We start from the raw sequence: 17,500 nt of genomic DNA on the forward strand, positions 1-17,500 counted from the left end.
TCTAAGACTGCCATGTTGTTAAACCTGGCAGTATAGAGGACATCAGGGAGACTGCTCTAAGACTGCCATGTTGTTAAACCTGGCAGTATAGAGGACATCAGAGAGCTCTCAGGGAGACTGCCATGTTGTTAAACCTGGCAGTATAGAGGACATCAGGGAGACTGCTCTAAGACTGCCATGTTGTTAAACCTGGCAGTATAGAGGACATCAGGGAACTCTCAGGGAGACTGCCATGTTGTTAAACCTGGCAGTATAGAGGACATCAGGGAGACTGCTCTAAGACTGCCATGTTGTTAAACCTGGCAGTATAGAGGACATCAGGGAGACTGCTCTAAGACTGCCATGTTGTTAAACCTGGCAGTATAGAGGACATCAGGGAGACTGCTCTAAGACTGCCATGTTGTTAAACCTGGCAGTATAGAGGACATCAGAGAAGTCTCAGGGAGACTGCCATGTTGTTAAACCTGGCAGTATAGAGGACATCAGGGAGACTGCTCTAAGACTGCCATGTTGTTAAACCTGGCAGTATAGAGGACATCAGAGAAGTCTCAGGGAGACTGCCATGTTGTTAAACCTGGCAGTATAGAGGACATCAGGGAGACTGCTCTAAGACTGCCATGTTGTTAAACCTGGCAGTATAGAGGACATCAGGGAACTCTCAGGGAGACTGCCATGTTGTTAAACCTGGCAGTATAGAGGACATCAGGGAACTCTCAGGGAGACTGCCATGTTATTAAACCTGGCAGTATAGAGGACATCAGAGAGCTCTCAGGGAGACTGCCATGTTATTAAACCTGGCAGTATAGAGGACATCAGGGAACTCTCAGGGAGACTGCCATGTTATTAAACCTGGCAGTATAGAGGACATCAGAGAGCTCTCAGGGAGACTGCCATGTTGTTAAACCTGGCAGTATAGAGGACATCAGGGAGACTGCTCTAAGACTGCCATGTTATTAAACCTGGCAGTATAGAGGACATCAGAGAACTCTCAAGGAGACTGCTCTAAGACTGCCATGTTGTTAAACCTGGCAGTATAGAGGACATCAGAGAACTCTCAGGGAGACTGCTCTAAGACTGCCATGTTGTTAAACCTGGCAGTATAGAGGACATCACAGAGGTCTCAAGGAGACTGCTCTAAGACTGCCATGTTATTAAACCTGGCAGTGTAGTCATGTCACACCTTGAATTGAAGACATCTACTGCGTCTTTAGTTCTGTCGGATAACAAGTGAGTGAGACCAGTGATTTGTACCAAACGTTGAGTACATCTTCCTGGTCTCTTCATGTGCGTTGAGTACATCTTCCTGGTCTCTTCATGTGCATTGAGTACAGCTTCCTGGTCTCTTCGTGTGCATTGAGTACAGCTTCCTGGTCTCTCCGTGTGCGTTGAGTACAGCTTCCTGGTCTCTCCGTGTGCGTTGAGTACAGCTTCCTGGTCTCTCCGTGTGCATTGAGTACAGCTTCCTGGTCTCTCCGTGTGCGTCGAGTACAGCTTCCTGGTCTCTCCGTGTGCATTGAGTACAGCTTCCTGGTCTCTCCGTGTGCGTCGAGACACTGTAGTGGCTGAAGCAGGTCTACCAGTTGTCCCTGATAGATGATTCTGTAGGTAACATTCATCTGTCTTTCTTTGTGTCTCCTGGGAACCAAAGCCCACTTCCTGACCATGTGACGGATTGGTAAAGATGTCCTGTCTGGTTGATGTGTATTAAACCCAAGACATAGAAGCTTGGGACTTATTCTCATTGGTTTTCGGGTCATCTGTCATGGCGGCCGTCTCCACTTCTATCCCCACAGAGAGTTTAATATTCACGTCATTACGTTGGATCCCCTTCAAACCCCTCTAGACGTTGTCAATGCTTCAAACGATCACTTCTGACTTCCTGGGTAAAATGTTTGTATTTTTTTAAAGGCAGATGTTCTGTGATGTCACGGGGCTGCTTAACGAAGAGCCTCTCCGTTGGGTCGGATCGGTTCTGTGATGTCACGGTGCTGTCTCTGTCTGTCTGTCTGTCTGTCTCTGTCTGTCTGTCTGTCTGTCTGTCTGTCTGTCCGTCTGTCCGTCCGTCCGTCCGTCCGTCCGTCCGTCCGTCCGTCCGTCCGTCCGTCCGTCCGTGTGTGTGTGTGTGTGTGTGTGTCTCTGTTTGTTCTGTTTGTCTTCTCTCTCAATTCAATTTCAATTCAAGGGGCTTTATTGGCATGGGAACCACGTGTTAACATTGCCAAAGCAAGTGAGGTAGATAATATACAAAAGTGAAATAAACAATAAAAATGAACAGTAAACATTACACATACAGAAGTTTCAAAACAATAAAGATATTACAAATGTCATATTATATTTATATATATACAGTGTTTTAACAATGTACAAATGGTTAAAGGACACAAGATAAAATAAATAAGCATAAATATGGGTTGTATTTACAATGGTGTTTGTTCTTCACTGGTTGCCCTTTTCTCGTGGCAACAGGTCACAAATCTTGCTGCTGTGATGTCACACTGTGGTATTTCACCCAGTAGATATGGGAGTTGCTTTGTGGATCTGTGTAATCTGGGGGAAATATGTCTCTCTAATATGGTCATACATTGGGCAGGAGGTTAGGAAGTGCAGCTCAGTTTCCACCTCATTTTGTGGGCAGTGAGCACATAGCCTGTCTTCTCTTGAGAGCCATGTCTGCCTACGGCGGCCTTTCTCAATAGCAAGGCTATGCTCACTGAGTCTGTACATAGTCAAAGCTTTCCTTAAGTTTGGGTCGTCACAGTGGTCAGGTATTCTGCCGCTGTGTACTCTCTGTTTAGGGCCAAATAGCATTCTAGTTTGCTCTGTATTTTTGTTAATTCTTTCCAATGTGTTAAGTAATTATCTTTTTGTTTTCTCATGATTTGGTTGGGTCTAATTGTGCTGTTGTCCTGGGGCTCTGTAGGGTCTGTTTGTGAACAGAGCCCCAGGACCAGCTTGCTTAGGGGACTCTTCTCCAGGTTCATCTCTCTGTAGGTGATGGCTTTGTTATGGAAGGTTTGTGAATCGCTTCCTTTTAGGTGGTTGTAGAATTTAACAGCTCTTTTCTGGATTTTGATAATTAGTGGGTATCGGCCTAATTCTGCTCTGCATGTATTATTTGGTGTTTTGCGTTGTAGACGGAGGATATTTTTGCAGAATTCCGTCTGTCCCCCCCCCAGGTGCAGCGTGGGGAGCAGCAGTGTCGGTCCTCGGCGGGGTCTTGCGGTGTGGACTCGTCGTCCAGTCGCAGCGGCGTCCAGGACAGTGGGTTCGGCAGCGACAGCGCCAGGATCCGTATCGTCCAGATGGAGCAGCAGAGTGGAGGTTCCCAGCAACGCATCGCTAGACCCTCCAGGGAGTCCACCGTCATCAAGAACCTCTCCTTCGTCCCCTTCGACGTCTTCCTGACCGCGAGTAAACTCTCTCTCATGACCTACGCCTGCTCCACTCTAGCCAAGACCCCCCCCGCCTCGCCGGAGAAGAGGGATGGAGACGGGCCGACAGGGAAGAGTGTCCTGAACCAGCCAGACACCATCCCTACCTCCTCCTCCTCCCCCAACCCTCCTCCCCCGGTCCCTCTGTCAGGGCTGACAGCAGAGGACCTCCTGAACAGTAACACCGTTCCCCAGGAGCCCCGCGGTTCCCTCCTCTCCCTGGACTCCCTGCCCGCCCCCAGCCGCTCCTCGGCCCGCCAGGCCCTGGGGGTCACCATCGTGAGGCAGCCTGGGAGGAGAGGGGCTGGAGACTGGGTCCTGGAGCCTCTACTGTACCTCCAGGTGCTCCAGCCATCGGCCCTGCTCAGCTGTCACCACCGTAAACAGAGGATGGACGTGTCTGTGTTTGATGTGTCTCTGAGGGGAGTCTCCTCTGACTATAAGTGTCTGGGTGAGTAGAGGGGGACTTCATCTGGTGTAGATCTTGATGTGTCTCACTCATTTACAAAATCTCATCTTTCTCCTCCTCCCATCCCCTCCTCCTCCCCCCTCTCCTCTCCCCTCCCACCCCCTCCTCCTCCTCCTCCTCCTCCTCCCCCTCTCCTTTCCCACCCCCTCCTCCTCCTCCCCCTCTCCTCTCCTCTCCCACCCCCTCCTCCTCCTCCCCCCTCCTCTCCCCTCCCATCCCCTCCTCCTCCTCCCCCTCTCCTCTCCCCTTCCATCCCCTCCTCCTCCTCCCCCTGACTCCTTTCCCCTCCCATCCCTCCCCCCCTCCCCTCCTCCCATCCCCTCCTCCTCCTCTCCCCTCCTCCCATCCCCTCCTCCTCCTCCCCCTGTCTCTTCCCTCCCTCTCCCCCCATCTGTGTCTCTCCCTCTCCTCTCCCTATAAGTGTCCCTCTCCCCTGGTCCCTCTTGATGTCCTCCTCTCAAAATCTCATCTCTCTCCTCTCCTCCCCCTCCTCCTCCTCCCCCTCTCCCTTCCCCTCCTCCCCTCCTCCTCCCCCCCTCCCCCTCTCTCCTCCCCTCTCCCATCCCCTCCTCCTCCCCCCATCTCCTCTCTCCTTCCCTCTCCTCCTCCCTCCTCTCCCATCCTCTCCCCTCCTCCCCCTTTCCTCCCCCCCCCTCCCCCTCCCTCCCCCTCCCCCTCCCTCCTCTCCCCCCTCCCCTCTCCTCCCTCCTCCCCCCCCCCCTCCCCTCTCTCCCCCCTCTCCTCCTCCCCTCTCCTCCCCCCCCTCCCCTCCTCCCCTCCCCTCCCTCTCCCCCTCCCCCCCTCCCTCCCTCCCTCCCCCCCCCTCCCCTCCAGATCCAGGGAAGTCTCTCCCAGAGGTATTAGACTACAGTGTATTGTGGGTCCAGACAGTATCAGGAGAGTCTGACAGTCAGACAGGTGTTCCTCCTCCTCTGGCCTGTCTGCAGATCAGAGACTTCCTCAGTGGACCAGGTGAGGACTCACACACCCTACACACACCCTACACACACCCTACACACACCCTACACACACTCTACACACACCCTACACACACCCTACACACACCCTACACACACCCTACACACAGTCAGACAGGTGTTCCTCCTCCTCTGGCCTGTCTGCAGATCAGAGACTTCCTCAGTGGACCAGGTGAGGACTCACACACTCTACACACACCCTACACACACCCTACACACACCCTACACACACTCTACACACACCCTACACACACCCTACACACACTCTACACACACCCTACACACACCCTACACACACCCTACAGTACACACACACTCTACACACACCTGTCTACAGATCACACACACCTCAGTGGACCAGGTGAGGACTCACACCTCTACACACCCTACAGTACACACACACTCTACACACACCCTACATTACACACACACTCTACACACACCCTACACACACTCTACAATACACACCCTACACACACACACTCTACACACACCCTACAGTACACACACACTCTACACACACCCTACAGTACACACACCCTACAGCACACACACACTCTACACACACCCTACAGCACACACACACTCTACACACACACTCTACACACACCCTACAGTACACACACACTCTGGGGGATGTCTCTGGTCTAAGTAGTGCACTATAGTACAATAGGGCCCTGGTCTATAGTACACTATACAGGGAATAGGGCTCTGGTCTAAGTAGTGCACTATATAGGGAATAGGGCCCTGGTCTAAGTAGTGCACTACACTAGGGAATAGGGCTCTGGTCTACAGTAGTGTACACATATAGGGAATAGGGCTCTGGTCTACCCTAGTAGTACACACTATATAGGGAATAGGGCTCTGGTCTAAGTAGTGCACTATATAGGGAATAGGGCTCTGGTCTATAGTAGTGCACTATAGGGAATAGGGCCTGGTCTAAGTAGTGCACTATATAGGGAATAGGGCCCTGGTCTAAAGTAGTGCACTATATAGGGAATAGGGCTCTGGTCTAAGTAGTGCACTATATAGGGAATAGGGCTCTGGTCTATAGTAGTGCACTATGTAGGGAATAGGGTCCTGGTCTAAGTAGTGCCCTATATAGGGAATAGGGCCCTGGTCTAAAGTAGTGCACTATATAGGGAATAGGGCCCTGGTCTAAGTAGTGCACTATATAGGGAATAGGGCCCTGGTCTAAGTAGTGCACTATATAGGGAATAGGGCCCTGGTCTAAGTAGTGCACTATATAGGGAATAGGGCCCTGGTCTATAGTAGTGCACTATATAGGGAATAGGGCCCTGGTCTATAGTAGTGCACTATATAGGGAATAGGGCCCTGGTCTAAGTAGTGCACTATATAGGGAATAGGGCCCTGGTCTATAGTAGTGCACTATATAGGGAATAGGGCCCTGGTCTATAGTAGTGCACTATATAGGGAATAGGGCCCTGGTCTATAGTAGTGCACTATATAGGGAATAGGGCCCTGGTCTATAGTAGTGCACTATATAGGGAATAGGGCCCTGGTCTAAGTAGTGCACTATATAGGGAATAGGGCCCTGGTCTAAGTAGTGCACTATATAGGGAATAGGGCTCTGGTCTATAGTAGTGTACTATATAGGGAATAGGGCCCTGGTCTATAGTAGTGCACTATATAGGGAATAGGGCCCTGGTCTAAGTAGTGTACTATATAGGGAATAGGGCCCTGGTCTATAGTAGTGCACTATATAGGGAATAGGGCCCTGGTCTAAGTAGTGCACTATATAGGGAATAGGGCCCTGGTCTATAGTAGTGCACTATATAGGGAATAAGACCCTGGTCTAAAGTAGTGCACTATATAGGGAATAGGGCCCTGGTCTATAGTAGTGCACTATATAGGGAATAGGGCCCTGGTCTAAAGTAGTGCACTATATAGGGAATAGGGCCCTGGTCTATAGTAGTGCACTATATAGGGAATAAGACCCTGGTCTAAAGTAGTGCACTATATAGGGAATAGGACCCTGGTCTATAGTAGTGCACTATATAGGGAATAGGGCCCTGGTCTAAAGTAGTGCACTATATAGGGAATAGGGCCCTGGTCTATAGTAGTGCACTATATAGGGAATAGGGCCCTGGTCTATAGTAGTGTACTATATAGGGAATAGGGCCCTGGTCTATAGTAGTGTACTATATAGGGAATAAGACCCTGGTCTAAAGTAGTGTACTATGTAGGGAGTAGGGTCCCATGTAGGAGTCCCCCCAGGTAGTGTTCCCTAAGGCCCCTCTGATTTGATGCTGTTTAACGAGGTGAGCGTCCATCAGACCAGATGGAGACCAGTTCCCTGTTTACAGCAAACTGACAGACATTTACTGAGACCAATCACAGCTCCCCTGCCAGGGATGGAACCTGCAGAGAGGGAACACAAGTAACACACACACACACACACACACACACACACACACACACACACACACACACACACACACACACACACACACACACACACACACACACACACACACACACACACACACACACACACACACACACACACACACACACACACACACACACACACACACAGAGGAAGGCAGCTGCAGTGAGGGAGGGTTCAAGGCTGGACCAGCCCTCTCCTCTTCAATCCCCCTCTGCCTTCTTCTCTGTTAAACAGCCACCACTAACATTGAGTGGCTGCTGCCAACACACTGTCATTGACACTGACCCAACTCCAGCCACTTTAATAATGGGAATTGATGGGAAATGATGTAAATATATCACTAGCCACTTTAAACAATGCTACCTTACATTATTCATCTCATATGCATACGTATATACTGTACTCTACATCATCGACTGCATCCTTATGTAATACATGTATCACTAGCCACTTTAACTATGCCACTTTGTTTACTTTGTCTACACACTCATCTCATATGTATATACTGTACTCGATACCATCTACTGTATGCTGCTCTGTACCATCACTCATTCATATATCCTTATGTACATGTTCCTTATCCCCTTACACTGTGTATAAGACAGTAGTTTTGGAATTGTTAGTTAGATTACTTGTTGGTTATCACTGCATTGTCGGAACTAGAAGCACAAGCATTTCGCTACACTCGCATTAACATCTGCTAACCATGTGTATGTGACAAATAAATTTGATTTTTTCTTCCTGAGGAAACAGTCCCCCTCTGCCTTCTTCTTCTCTTCCTGACATTCTTCTGTCTGACCTGGGGGTCCCAGGAAACAGTCCTGCTCTCTTCTTCTCTTCCTGACAGTCTTCTGTCTGACCTGGAGGACCCAGGAAACAGTCCTGCTCTCTTCTTCTCTTCCTGACAGTCTTCTGTCTGACCTGGAGGACCCAGGAAACAGTCCTACTCTCTTCTTCTCTTCCTGACAGTCTTCTGTCTGACTTGGAGGACCCAGGAAACAGTCCTGCTCTCTTCTTCTCTTCCTGCCAGTCTTCTGTCTGACCTGGAGGACCCAGGAAACAGTCCTGCTCTCTTCTTCTCTTCCTGACAGTCTTCTGTCTGCCCTGGAGGACTCAGGAAACAGTCCTGCCCTCAGTCTCTCTTCTTCTCTTCCTGACAGTCTTCTGTCTGCCCTGGAGGACCCAGGAAACAGTCCTGCTCTCTTCTTCTCTTCCTAACAGTCTTCTGTCTGACCTGGAGGACCCAGGAAACAGTCCTGCTCTCCGTCTCTCTTCTTCCTTCTCTTGTGTGAAAGAGTCAATGACAGGAGGTTGGAGAAGTAACAGCTACCAGTTGGAGAGAGAGATGGGGGGAGGGAGAGAGAGAGAGGGGGAGTGAGAGAGAGAGAGGGGGAGGGGGGGGGAGTGAGAGAGAGAGGGGGAGGGGGAGAGAGAGAGAGAGAGGGGGAGTGAGAGAGAGGGAGGGGGAGTGAGAGAGAGAGAGGGGGAGGAGAGAGAGAGAGGGGGAAGGGGGGAGGGAGAGAGAGAGAGGGGGGAGTGAGGGAGAGAGTCAGTCCTCGGCTGGGTTAATGAACCACTGACAGTCCTCTGGTGGGTTAATGAACCACTGACAGTCCTCTGGTTAATGAACCACTGACAGTCCTCTGGTTAAAGAACCACTGACAGTCCTCTGGTTAATGAACCACTGACAGTCCTCTGGTTAATGAACCACTGACAGTCCTCTGGTTAAAGAACCACTGACAGTCCTCTGGTTAATGAACCACTGACAGTCCTCTGGTGGGTTAATGAACCACTGACAGTCCTCTGGTTAAAGAACCACTGACAGTCCTCTGGTTAATGAACCACTGACAGTCCTCTGGTGGGTTAATGAACCACTGACAGTCCTCTGGTTAAAGAACCACTGACAGTCCTCTGGTTAATGAACCACTGACAGTCCTCTGGTGGGTTAATGAACCACTGACAGTCCTCTGGTTAATGAACCACTGACAGTCCTCTGGTGGGTTAATGAACCACTGACAGTCCTCTGGTTAATGAACCACTGACAGTCCTCTGGTGGGTTAATGAACCACTGACAGTCCTCTGGTTAATGAACCACTGACAGTCCTCTGGTGGGTTAATGAACCACTGACAGTCCTCTGGTGGGTTAATGAACCAATGACAGTCCTCTGGTTAAAGAACCACTGACAGTCCTCTGGTTAATGAACCACTGACAGTCCTCTGGTTAATGAACCACTGACAGTCCTCTGGTTAATGAACCACTGACAGTCCTCTGGTTAATGAACCACTGACAGTCCTCTGGTTAATGAACCACTGACAGTCCTCTGGTTAATGAACCACTGACAGTCCTCGGCTGGGTTAATGAACCACTGACAGTCTTCTGGTTAATGAACCACTAACAGTCCTCTGGTGGGTTAATGAACCACTGACAGTCCTCGGCTGGGTTAAAGAACCACTGACAGTCCTCTGGTTAATGAACCACTGACAGTCCTCGGCTGGGTTAATGAACCACTGACAGTCCTCTGGTTAATGAACCACTGACAGTCCTCTGGTGGGTTAATGAACCACTGACAGTCCTCTGGTTAATGAACCACTGACAGTCCTCTGGTTAATGAACCACTGACAGTCCTCTGGTTAATGAACCACTAACAGTCCTCTGGTGGGTTAATGAACCACTGACAGTCCTCTGGTGGGTTAATGAACCACTGACAGTCCTCTGGTGGGTTAATGAACCACTGACAGTCATCTGGTGGGTTAATGAACCACTGACAGTCCTCTGGTGGGTTAATGAACCACTGACAGTCCTCTGGTGGGTTAATGAACCACTGACAGTCCTCTGGTGGGTTAATGAACCACTGACAGTCCTCGGCTGGGTTAATGAACCACTGACAGTCCTCTGGTTAAAGAACCACTGACAGTCCTCGGCTGGGTTAATGAACCACTGACAGTCCTCGGCTGGGTTAATGAACCACTGACAGTCCTCTGGTTAATGAACCACTGACAGTCCTCGGCTGGGTTAATGAACCACTGACAGTCCTCGGCTGGGTTAATGAACCACTGACAGTCCTCTGGTTAATGAACCACTGACAGTCCTCTGGTTAATGAACCACTGACAGTCCTCTGGTTAATGAACCACTGACAGTCCTCGGCTGGGTTAATGAACCACTGACAGTCCTCTGGTTAATGAACCACTGACAGTCCTCTGGTTAATGAACCACTGACAGTCCTCGGCTGGGTTAATGAACCACTGACAGTCCTCTGGTTAATGAACCACTGACAGTCCTCGGCTGGGTTAATGAACCACTGACAGTCCTCTGGTTAAAGAACCACTGACAGTCCTCGGCTGGGTTAAAAGCACCGCTTTGTGTTTGATGGAAAGGAAGGGTGTTCCTAATCAAAACACTTGCGTGAGAAGTGAAGGAACGTCACTCCTGGACAAGGCCTTCTTTTGATGTCCCAACGAACATGACGGAAGGACCACCATCTTTCTTTCATTAATCCAGATTTCCGTGTGCTGCCTTTTCCCCTCTCTCAGCACACGATGAGCTTAAAGAGGCTACCTTTGAAGGCTACAAGTTAAACGTGTTGATAAGTAGGGGGTAAGAGTTGGCTGGACTTCCAGATGTTTCTATAGGAGCTGTGTAAAGAGTCAGAGAGGTGGTATCTTCTGGCTGGACTTCCAGATGATTCTATAGGAGCTGTGTGTAAAGAGTCAGAGAGGTGGTATCTTCTGGCTGGACTTCCAGATGATTCTATAGTAGCTGTGTGTAAAGAGTCAGAGAGGTGGTATCTTCTGGCTGGACTTCCAGATGATATAATAATAATATAATAATATATGCCATTTAGCAGACGCTTTTATCCAAAGCGACTTACAGTCATGTGTGCATACATTCTACGTATGGGTGGTCCCGGGAATCGAACCCACTACCCTGGCGTTACAAGCGCCATGCTCTACCAACTGAGCTACAGATTCTATAGGAGCTGTGTGTAAAGAGTCAGAGAGGTGGTATCTTCTGGCTGGACTTCCAGATGATTCTATAGGAGCTGGGTGTAAAGAGTCAGAGAGGTGGTATCTTCTGGCTGGACTTCCAGATGATTCTATAGGTGCTGGGTGTAAAGAGTCAGAGAGGTGGTATCTTCTGGCTGGACTTCCAGATGATTCTATAGGAGCTGCGTGTAAAGAGTCAGAGGGCTGGTACCATCTAGCTGTCCTGGCCCGGTTGATGATACCATTGAGCTGGCCTGGCCCGGTTGGTGGTGCAATTGAGCTGGGCTGGCCCATTTAGTGGTGCCATTGAGCTGGGCTGGCCCGGTTGGTGGTGCCATTGAGCTGGCCTGGCCCAGTTGGTGGTACCATTGAGCTGGGCTGGCCCGGTTGATGATACCATTGAGCTGGCCTGGCCCAGTTGGTGGTACCATTGAGCTGGGCTGGCCCGGTTGGTGGTGCCATTGAGCTGGGCTGGCCCATTTAGTGGTGCCATTGAGCTGGGCTGGCCCGGTTGGTGGTGACATTGAGCTGCCCGGTTGGCGGTACCATTGAGCTGGCCTGGCCCAGTTGGTGGTGACATTGAGCTGCCCGGTTGGCGGTACCATTGAGCTGGCCTGGCCCGGTTGGTGGTGACATTGAGCTGCCCGGTTGGTGGTACCATTGAGCTGCCCGGTTGTTGGTACCAATGAGCTGGGCTGGCCCAGTTGGTGGTACCATTGAGCTGGCCTGGCCCAGTTGGTGGTACCATTGAGCTGGGCTGGCCTGGTTGATGATACCATTGAGCTGGGCTGGCCCATTTAGTGGTGCCATTGAGCTGGGCTGGCCCGGTTGGTGGTGCCATTGAGCTGCCCGGTTGGTGGTACCATTGAGCTGGGCTGGCCCGGTTTGTGGTGCCTTTGAGCTGCCCGGTTGGTGGTACCATTGAGCTGGGCTGGCCCGGTTGGTAACTCTGTCTTCAGTTAATATTTTGTATTACGGTAACTCTGTCTTCTATTAATATTTAGTATTACGGTAACTCTGTCTCCTGTTAATATTTAGTATTACGGTAACTCTGTCTCCTGTTAATATTTTGTATTACGGTAACTCTGTCTTCTATTAATATTTAGTATTACGGTAACTCTGTCTCCTATTAATATTTAGTATTACGGTAACTCTGTCTTCTGTTAATATTTAGTATTACGGTAACTGTCTTCTGTCTCTCTTCTGTTAATATTTTGAATTACGGTAACTCTGTCTCCTGTTAATATTTAGTATTACGGTAACACTGTCTTCTGTTAATATTTAGTATTACGGTAACTCTGTCTTCTGTTAATATTTTGTATTACGGTAACTCTGTCTTCTATTAATATTTAGAATTATGGTAACTCTGTCTCCTATTAATATTTAGTATTACGGTAACTCTGTCTTCTGTTAATATTTAGTATTACTGTAACTCTGTCTTCTGTCTCTCTTCTGTTAATATTTTGAATTACGGTAACTCTGTCTCCTGTTAATATTTAGTATTACAGTAACTCTGTCTTCTGTTAATATTTAGTATTACGGTAACTCTGTCTTCTATTAATATTTAGTATTACGGTAACTCTGTCTTCTGTTAATATTTAGTATTACGGTAACTCTGTCTTCTAGTAATATTTAGTATTACGGTAACTCTGTCTTCTATTAATATTTAGTATTACGGTAACTCTGTCTCCTGTCTCTCTTCTGTTAATATTTAGTATTACGGTAACTCTGTTTCCTGTTAATATTTTGTTTTACGGTAACTGTCTCCTGTCTCTCTCCTGTTAATATTTTGTTTTACGGTAACTCTGTTTCCTGTTAATATTTTGTTTTACGGTAACTCTGTTTCCTGTTAATATTTAGTATTACGGTAACTCTGTCTCCTGTTAATATTTAGTATTACGGTAACTCTGTCTCCTGTTAATATTTAGTATTACGGTAACTCTGTCTCCTGTTAATATTTAGTATTACGGTAACTCTGTCTTCTGTTAATATTTAGTATTACGGTAACTCTGTCTTCTGTCTCTCTTCTGTTAATATTTTGAATTACGGTAACTGTCTCCTGTTAATATTTAGTATTACGGTAACACTGTCTTCTGTTAATATTTAGTATTATGGTAACTCTGTCTTCTGTTAATATTTTGTATTACGGTAACTCTGTCTTCTATTAATATTTAGAATTATGGTAACTCTGTCTCCTATTAATATTTAGTATTACGGTAACTCTGTCTTCTGTCTATTTAGTATTACGGTAACTCTTCTTCTTTAATATTTAGAATTACGGTAACTGTCTCCTGTTAATATTTAGTATTACGGTAACACTGTCTTCTGTTAATATTTAGTATTATGGTAACTCTGTCTTCTGTTAATATTTTGTATTACGGTAACTCTGTCTTCTATTAATATTTAGAATTATGGTAACTCTGTCTCCTATTAATATTTAGTATTACGGTAACTCTGTCTTCTGTCTCTCTTCTGTTAATATTTTGAATTACGGTAACTCTGTCTCCTGTTAATATTTAGTATTACAGTAACTCTGTCTCCTGTTAATATTTAGTATTACGGTAACTCTGTCTTCTATTAATATTTAGTATTACGGTAACTCTGTCTTCTGTTAATATTTAGTATTACGGTAACTCTGTCTTCTATTAATATTTAGTATTACGGTAACTCTGTCTCCAGTCTCTCTTCTGTTAATATTTAGTATTACGGTAACTCTGTCTCCTGTCTCTCTCCTGTTAATATTTTGTTTTACGGTAACTCTGTTTCCTGTTAATATTTTGTTTTACGGTAACTCTGTTTCCTGTTAATATTTAGTATTACGGTAACTCTGTCTCCTGTTAATATTTAGTATTACGGTAACTCTGTCTCCTGTTAATATTTAGTATTACGGTAACTCTGTCTCCTGTTAATATTTAGTTTTACGGTAACTCTGTCTTCTGTTCGTCCAGCGGAGCTGAACGTGGAGCTGTCCCGGCCCCTGAAGGTGAACCCTACGCTGGTGAAACTGGAGCAGACCAAAGCCTACCTGAGGAGGGTCCTACCTCATCACTACTGGGAGTCTCCCAAACCCCCCTCCACCCCTCATTCCTCCCCCAGTAGGACCTCGTCCTCCTCTCCCCCTCGTCCCGACCCCTCCCACCTCAGCTCCCTAAGGTCCCTGGCACCCTTCCACAAGGTGTCCCTCCGCACCGCCCAGATCGTGGTTGTCATGGAGACCGAGTCGCACCCTGCCCGGCCCAGCCTGTCCTGGTCGGTGTCGGCTATGAAGGGTATCATGAACATGAAGACTGGGCCCAAGCTAGACGGTAAGAGCTTTAAACATGTATCTTCCCTGTTGACTTTTTACAGTTGAAAAATGCAGCTCCCCCTCTCTCATCACCCCTCTCTCATCACCCCTCTCTCATCACCCCTCTCTCATCACCCCTCTCTCATCACCCCTCTCTCATCATCCCTCTCACACTTCATCCCTCTCACACTTCATCCCTCTCACACTTCATCCCTCTCTCTTCTCCTCCCTCGCACTTCATCCCTCTCTCATCACCCCTCTCACACTTCATCCCTCTCTCATCACCCCACTCACACTTCATCCCTCTCACACTTCATCCCTCTCTCTTCTCCTCCTCGCACTTCATCCCTCTCTCATCACCCCTCTCACACTTCATCCCTCTCTCATCACCCCTCTCACACTTCACCCCTCTCTCATCACCCCTCTCACCCCTCATCACCCCTCTCTCATCACCCCTCTCTCATCACCCCTCTCTCATCACCCCTCTCACACTTCACCCCTCTCTCATCACCCCTCTCTCATCACCCCTCTCACACTTCACCTCTCTCATCACCCCTCTCTCATCACCCCTCTCTCATCACCCCTCTCTCATCACCCCTCTCTCATCACCCCTCTCTCATCACCCCCTCTCTCATCACCCCACTCACACTTCACCCCTCTCACACTTCACCCCTCTCTCTTCACCCCTCTCATCACCCCACTCACACTTCACCCCTCTCTCTTCACCCCTCTCTCATCACCCCTCTCTCATCACCCCTCTCACACTTCACCCTCTCTCATCACCCCTCTCACACTTCACCCCTCTCTCATCACCCCTCTCACACTTCACCCCTCTCTCATCACCCCTCTCACACTTCACCCCTCATCACCCTCTCTCATCACCCCTCTCACACTTCACCCCTCTCTCATCACCCCTCTCACACTTCACCCCTCTCTCATCACCCCACTCACACTTCACCCTCTCTCACCCCTCTCTCATCACCCCTCTCTCATCACCCCTCTCACACTTCACCCCTCTCTCATCACCCCTCTCTCATCACCCCTCTCTCATCACCCCTCTCATCACCCCTCTCTCATCACCCCTCTCTCATCACCCACTCTCTCATCACCCCTCTCTCATCACCCTCTCTCATCACCCCTCACATCACCCTCTCACACCCCTCTCACATCACCCCTCTCACACTTCATCCCTCTCTCTTCTCCTCCCTCTCTTCTCTCCCCCTCTCTCTTTCTCTCCCTCTCTTCTCTCCCCCCTTGGTTAGGAGAGATATCACACCTTAGTGACATTAACCAGCTGGTTAGGAGAGATATCACACCTTAGTGACATTAACCAGCTGGTTAGGAGAGATATCACACCTTAGTGACATTAACCAGCTGGTTAGGAGAGATATCACACCTTAGTGAAGGGAACATTAACCAGCTGGTTAGGAGAGATATCACACCTTAGTGACATTAACCAGCTGGTTAGGAGAGATATCACACTTTAGTGACATTAACCAGCTGGTTAGGAGAGATATCACACCTTAGTGACATTAACCAGCTGGTTAGGAGAGATATCACACCTTAGTGAAGGGAACATTAACCAGCTGGTTAGGAGAGATATCACACCTTAGTGACATTAACCAGCTGGTTAGGAGAGATATCACACTTTAGTGACATTAACCAGCTGGTTAGGAGAGATATCACACCTTAGTGAAGGGAACATTAACCAGCTGGTTAGGAGAGATATCACACCTTAGTGACATTAACCAGCTGGTTAGGAGAGATATCACACCTTAGTGACATTAACCAGCTGGTTAGGAGAGATATCACACCTTAGTGACATTAACCAGCTGGTTAGGAGAGATATCACACTTTAGTGACATTAACCAGCTGGTTAGGAGAGATATCACACCTTAGTGACATTAACCAGCTGGTTAGGAGAGATATCACACCTTAGTGACATTAACCAGCTGGTTAGAGAGATATCACACTTTAGTGACATTAACCAGCTGGTTAGGAGAGATATCACACCTTAGTGACATTAACCAGCTGGTTAGGAGAGATATCACACCTTAGTGACATTAACCAGCTGGTTAGGAGAGATATCACACCTTAGTGACATTAACCAGCTGGTTAGGAGAGATATCACACCTTAGTGACATTAACCAGCTGGTTAGGAGAGATATCACACCTTAGTGACATTAACCAGCTGGTTAGGAGAGATATCACACCTTAGTGACATTAACCAGCTGGTTAGGAGAGATATCACACCTTAGTGAAGGGAACATTAACCAGCTGGTTAGGAGAGATATCACACTTTAGTGACATTAACCAGCTGGTTAGGAGAGATATCACACCTTAGTGACATTAACCAGCTGGTTAGGAGAGATATCACACCTTAGTGACATTAACCAGCTGGTTAGGAGAGATATCACACCTTAGTGAAGGGAACATTAACCAGCTGGTTAGGAGAGATATCACACCTTAGTGACATTAACCAGCTGGTTAGGAGAGATATCACACCTTAGTGAAGGGAACATTAACCAGCTGGTTAGGAGAGATATCACACCTTAGTGACATTAACCAGCTGGTTAGGAGAGATATCACACTTTGTCTGTCTGTCTCCTATTAACCAGCTGGGGCCCTTAAAGAGATATCACACCCTGTCTGTCATGTAACTCAGCTGGTTAGGCCCTAAAGATATCACCAAGCCTGTCTGTCTGACTCCTAGTACCTTGGTGAGGGCCCTGACCTTAAAGATCTCATCAAGCCTGTCTGTCTGTCTCCTAGTGCCTTGCTGAGGGCCCTTAAAGATCTCATCAAGCCTGTCTGTCTGTCTCCTAGTGCCTTGCTGAGGGCCCTTAAAGATCTCATCAAGCCTGTCTGTCTGTCTCCTAGTGCCTTGCTGAGGGCCCTTAAAGATCTCACCAAGCCTGTCTGTCTGACTCCTAGTACCT

The 17,500-nt window shown here is 48.2% G+C and overlaps 1 protein-coding gene across 1 annotated transcript in view; it reads left to right on the forward strand.

Moving 5' to 3' along the window:
- The window catches only part of LOC124017627 (vacuolar protein sorting-associated protein 13B-like), a 242,195-nt gene that overhangs the window by 57,634 nt on the left and 167,061 nt on the right, over nt 1–17,500 (forward strand). The window contains 3 exon segments of the mRNA XM_046332880.1: nt 3,177–3,882; nt 4,735–4,872; nt 14,224–14,580. Of these exon segments, the coding sequence (XP_046188836.1) occupies nt 3,177–3,882; nt 4,735–4,872; nt 14,224–14,580 (1,201 nt within the window).

This window comes from Oncorhynchus gorbuscha, unplaced genomic scaffold, assembly GCF_021184085.1.
Source record: "Oncorhynchus gorbuscha isolate QuinsamMale2020 ecotype Even-year unplaced genomic scaffold, OgorEven_v1.0 Un_scaffold_295, whole genome shotgun sequence".
Taxonomy (NCBI): Eukaryota; Metazoa; Chordata; class Actinopteri; order Salmoniformes; family Salmonidae; genus Oncorhynchus; species Oncorhynchus gorbuscha.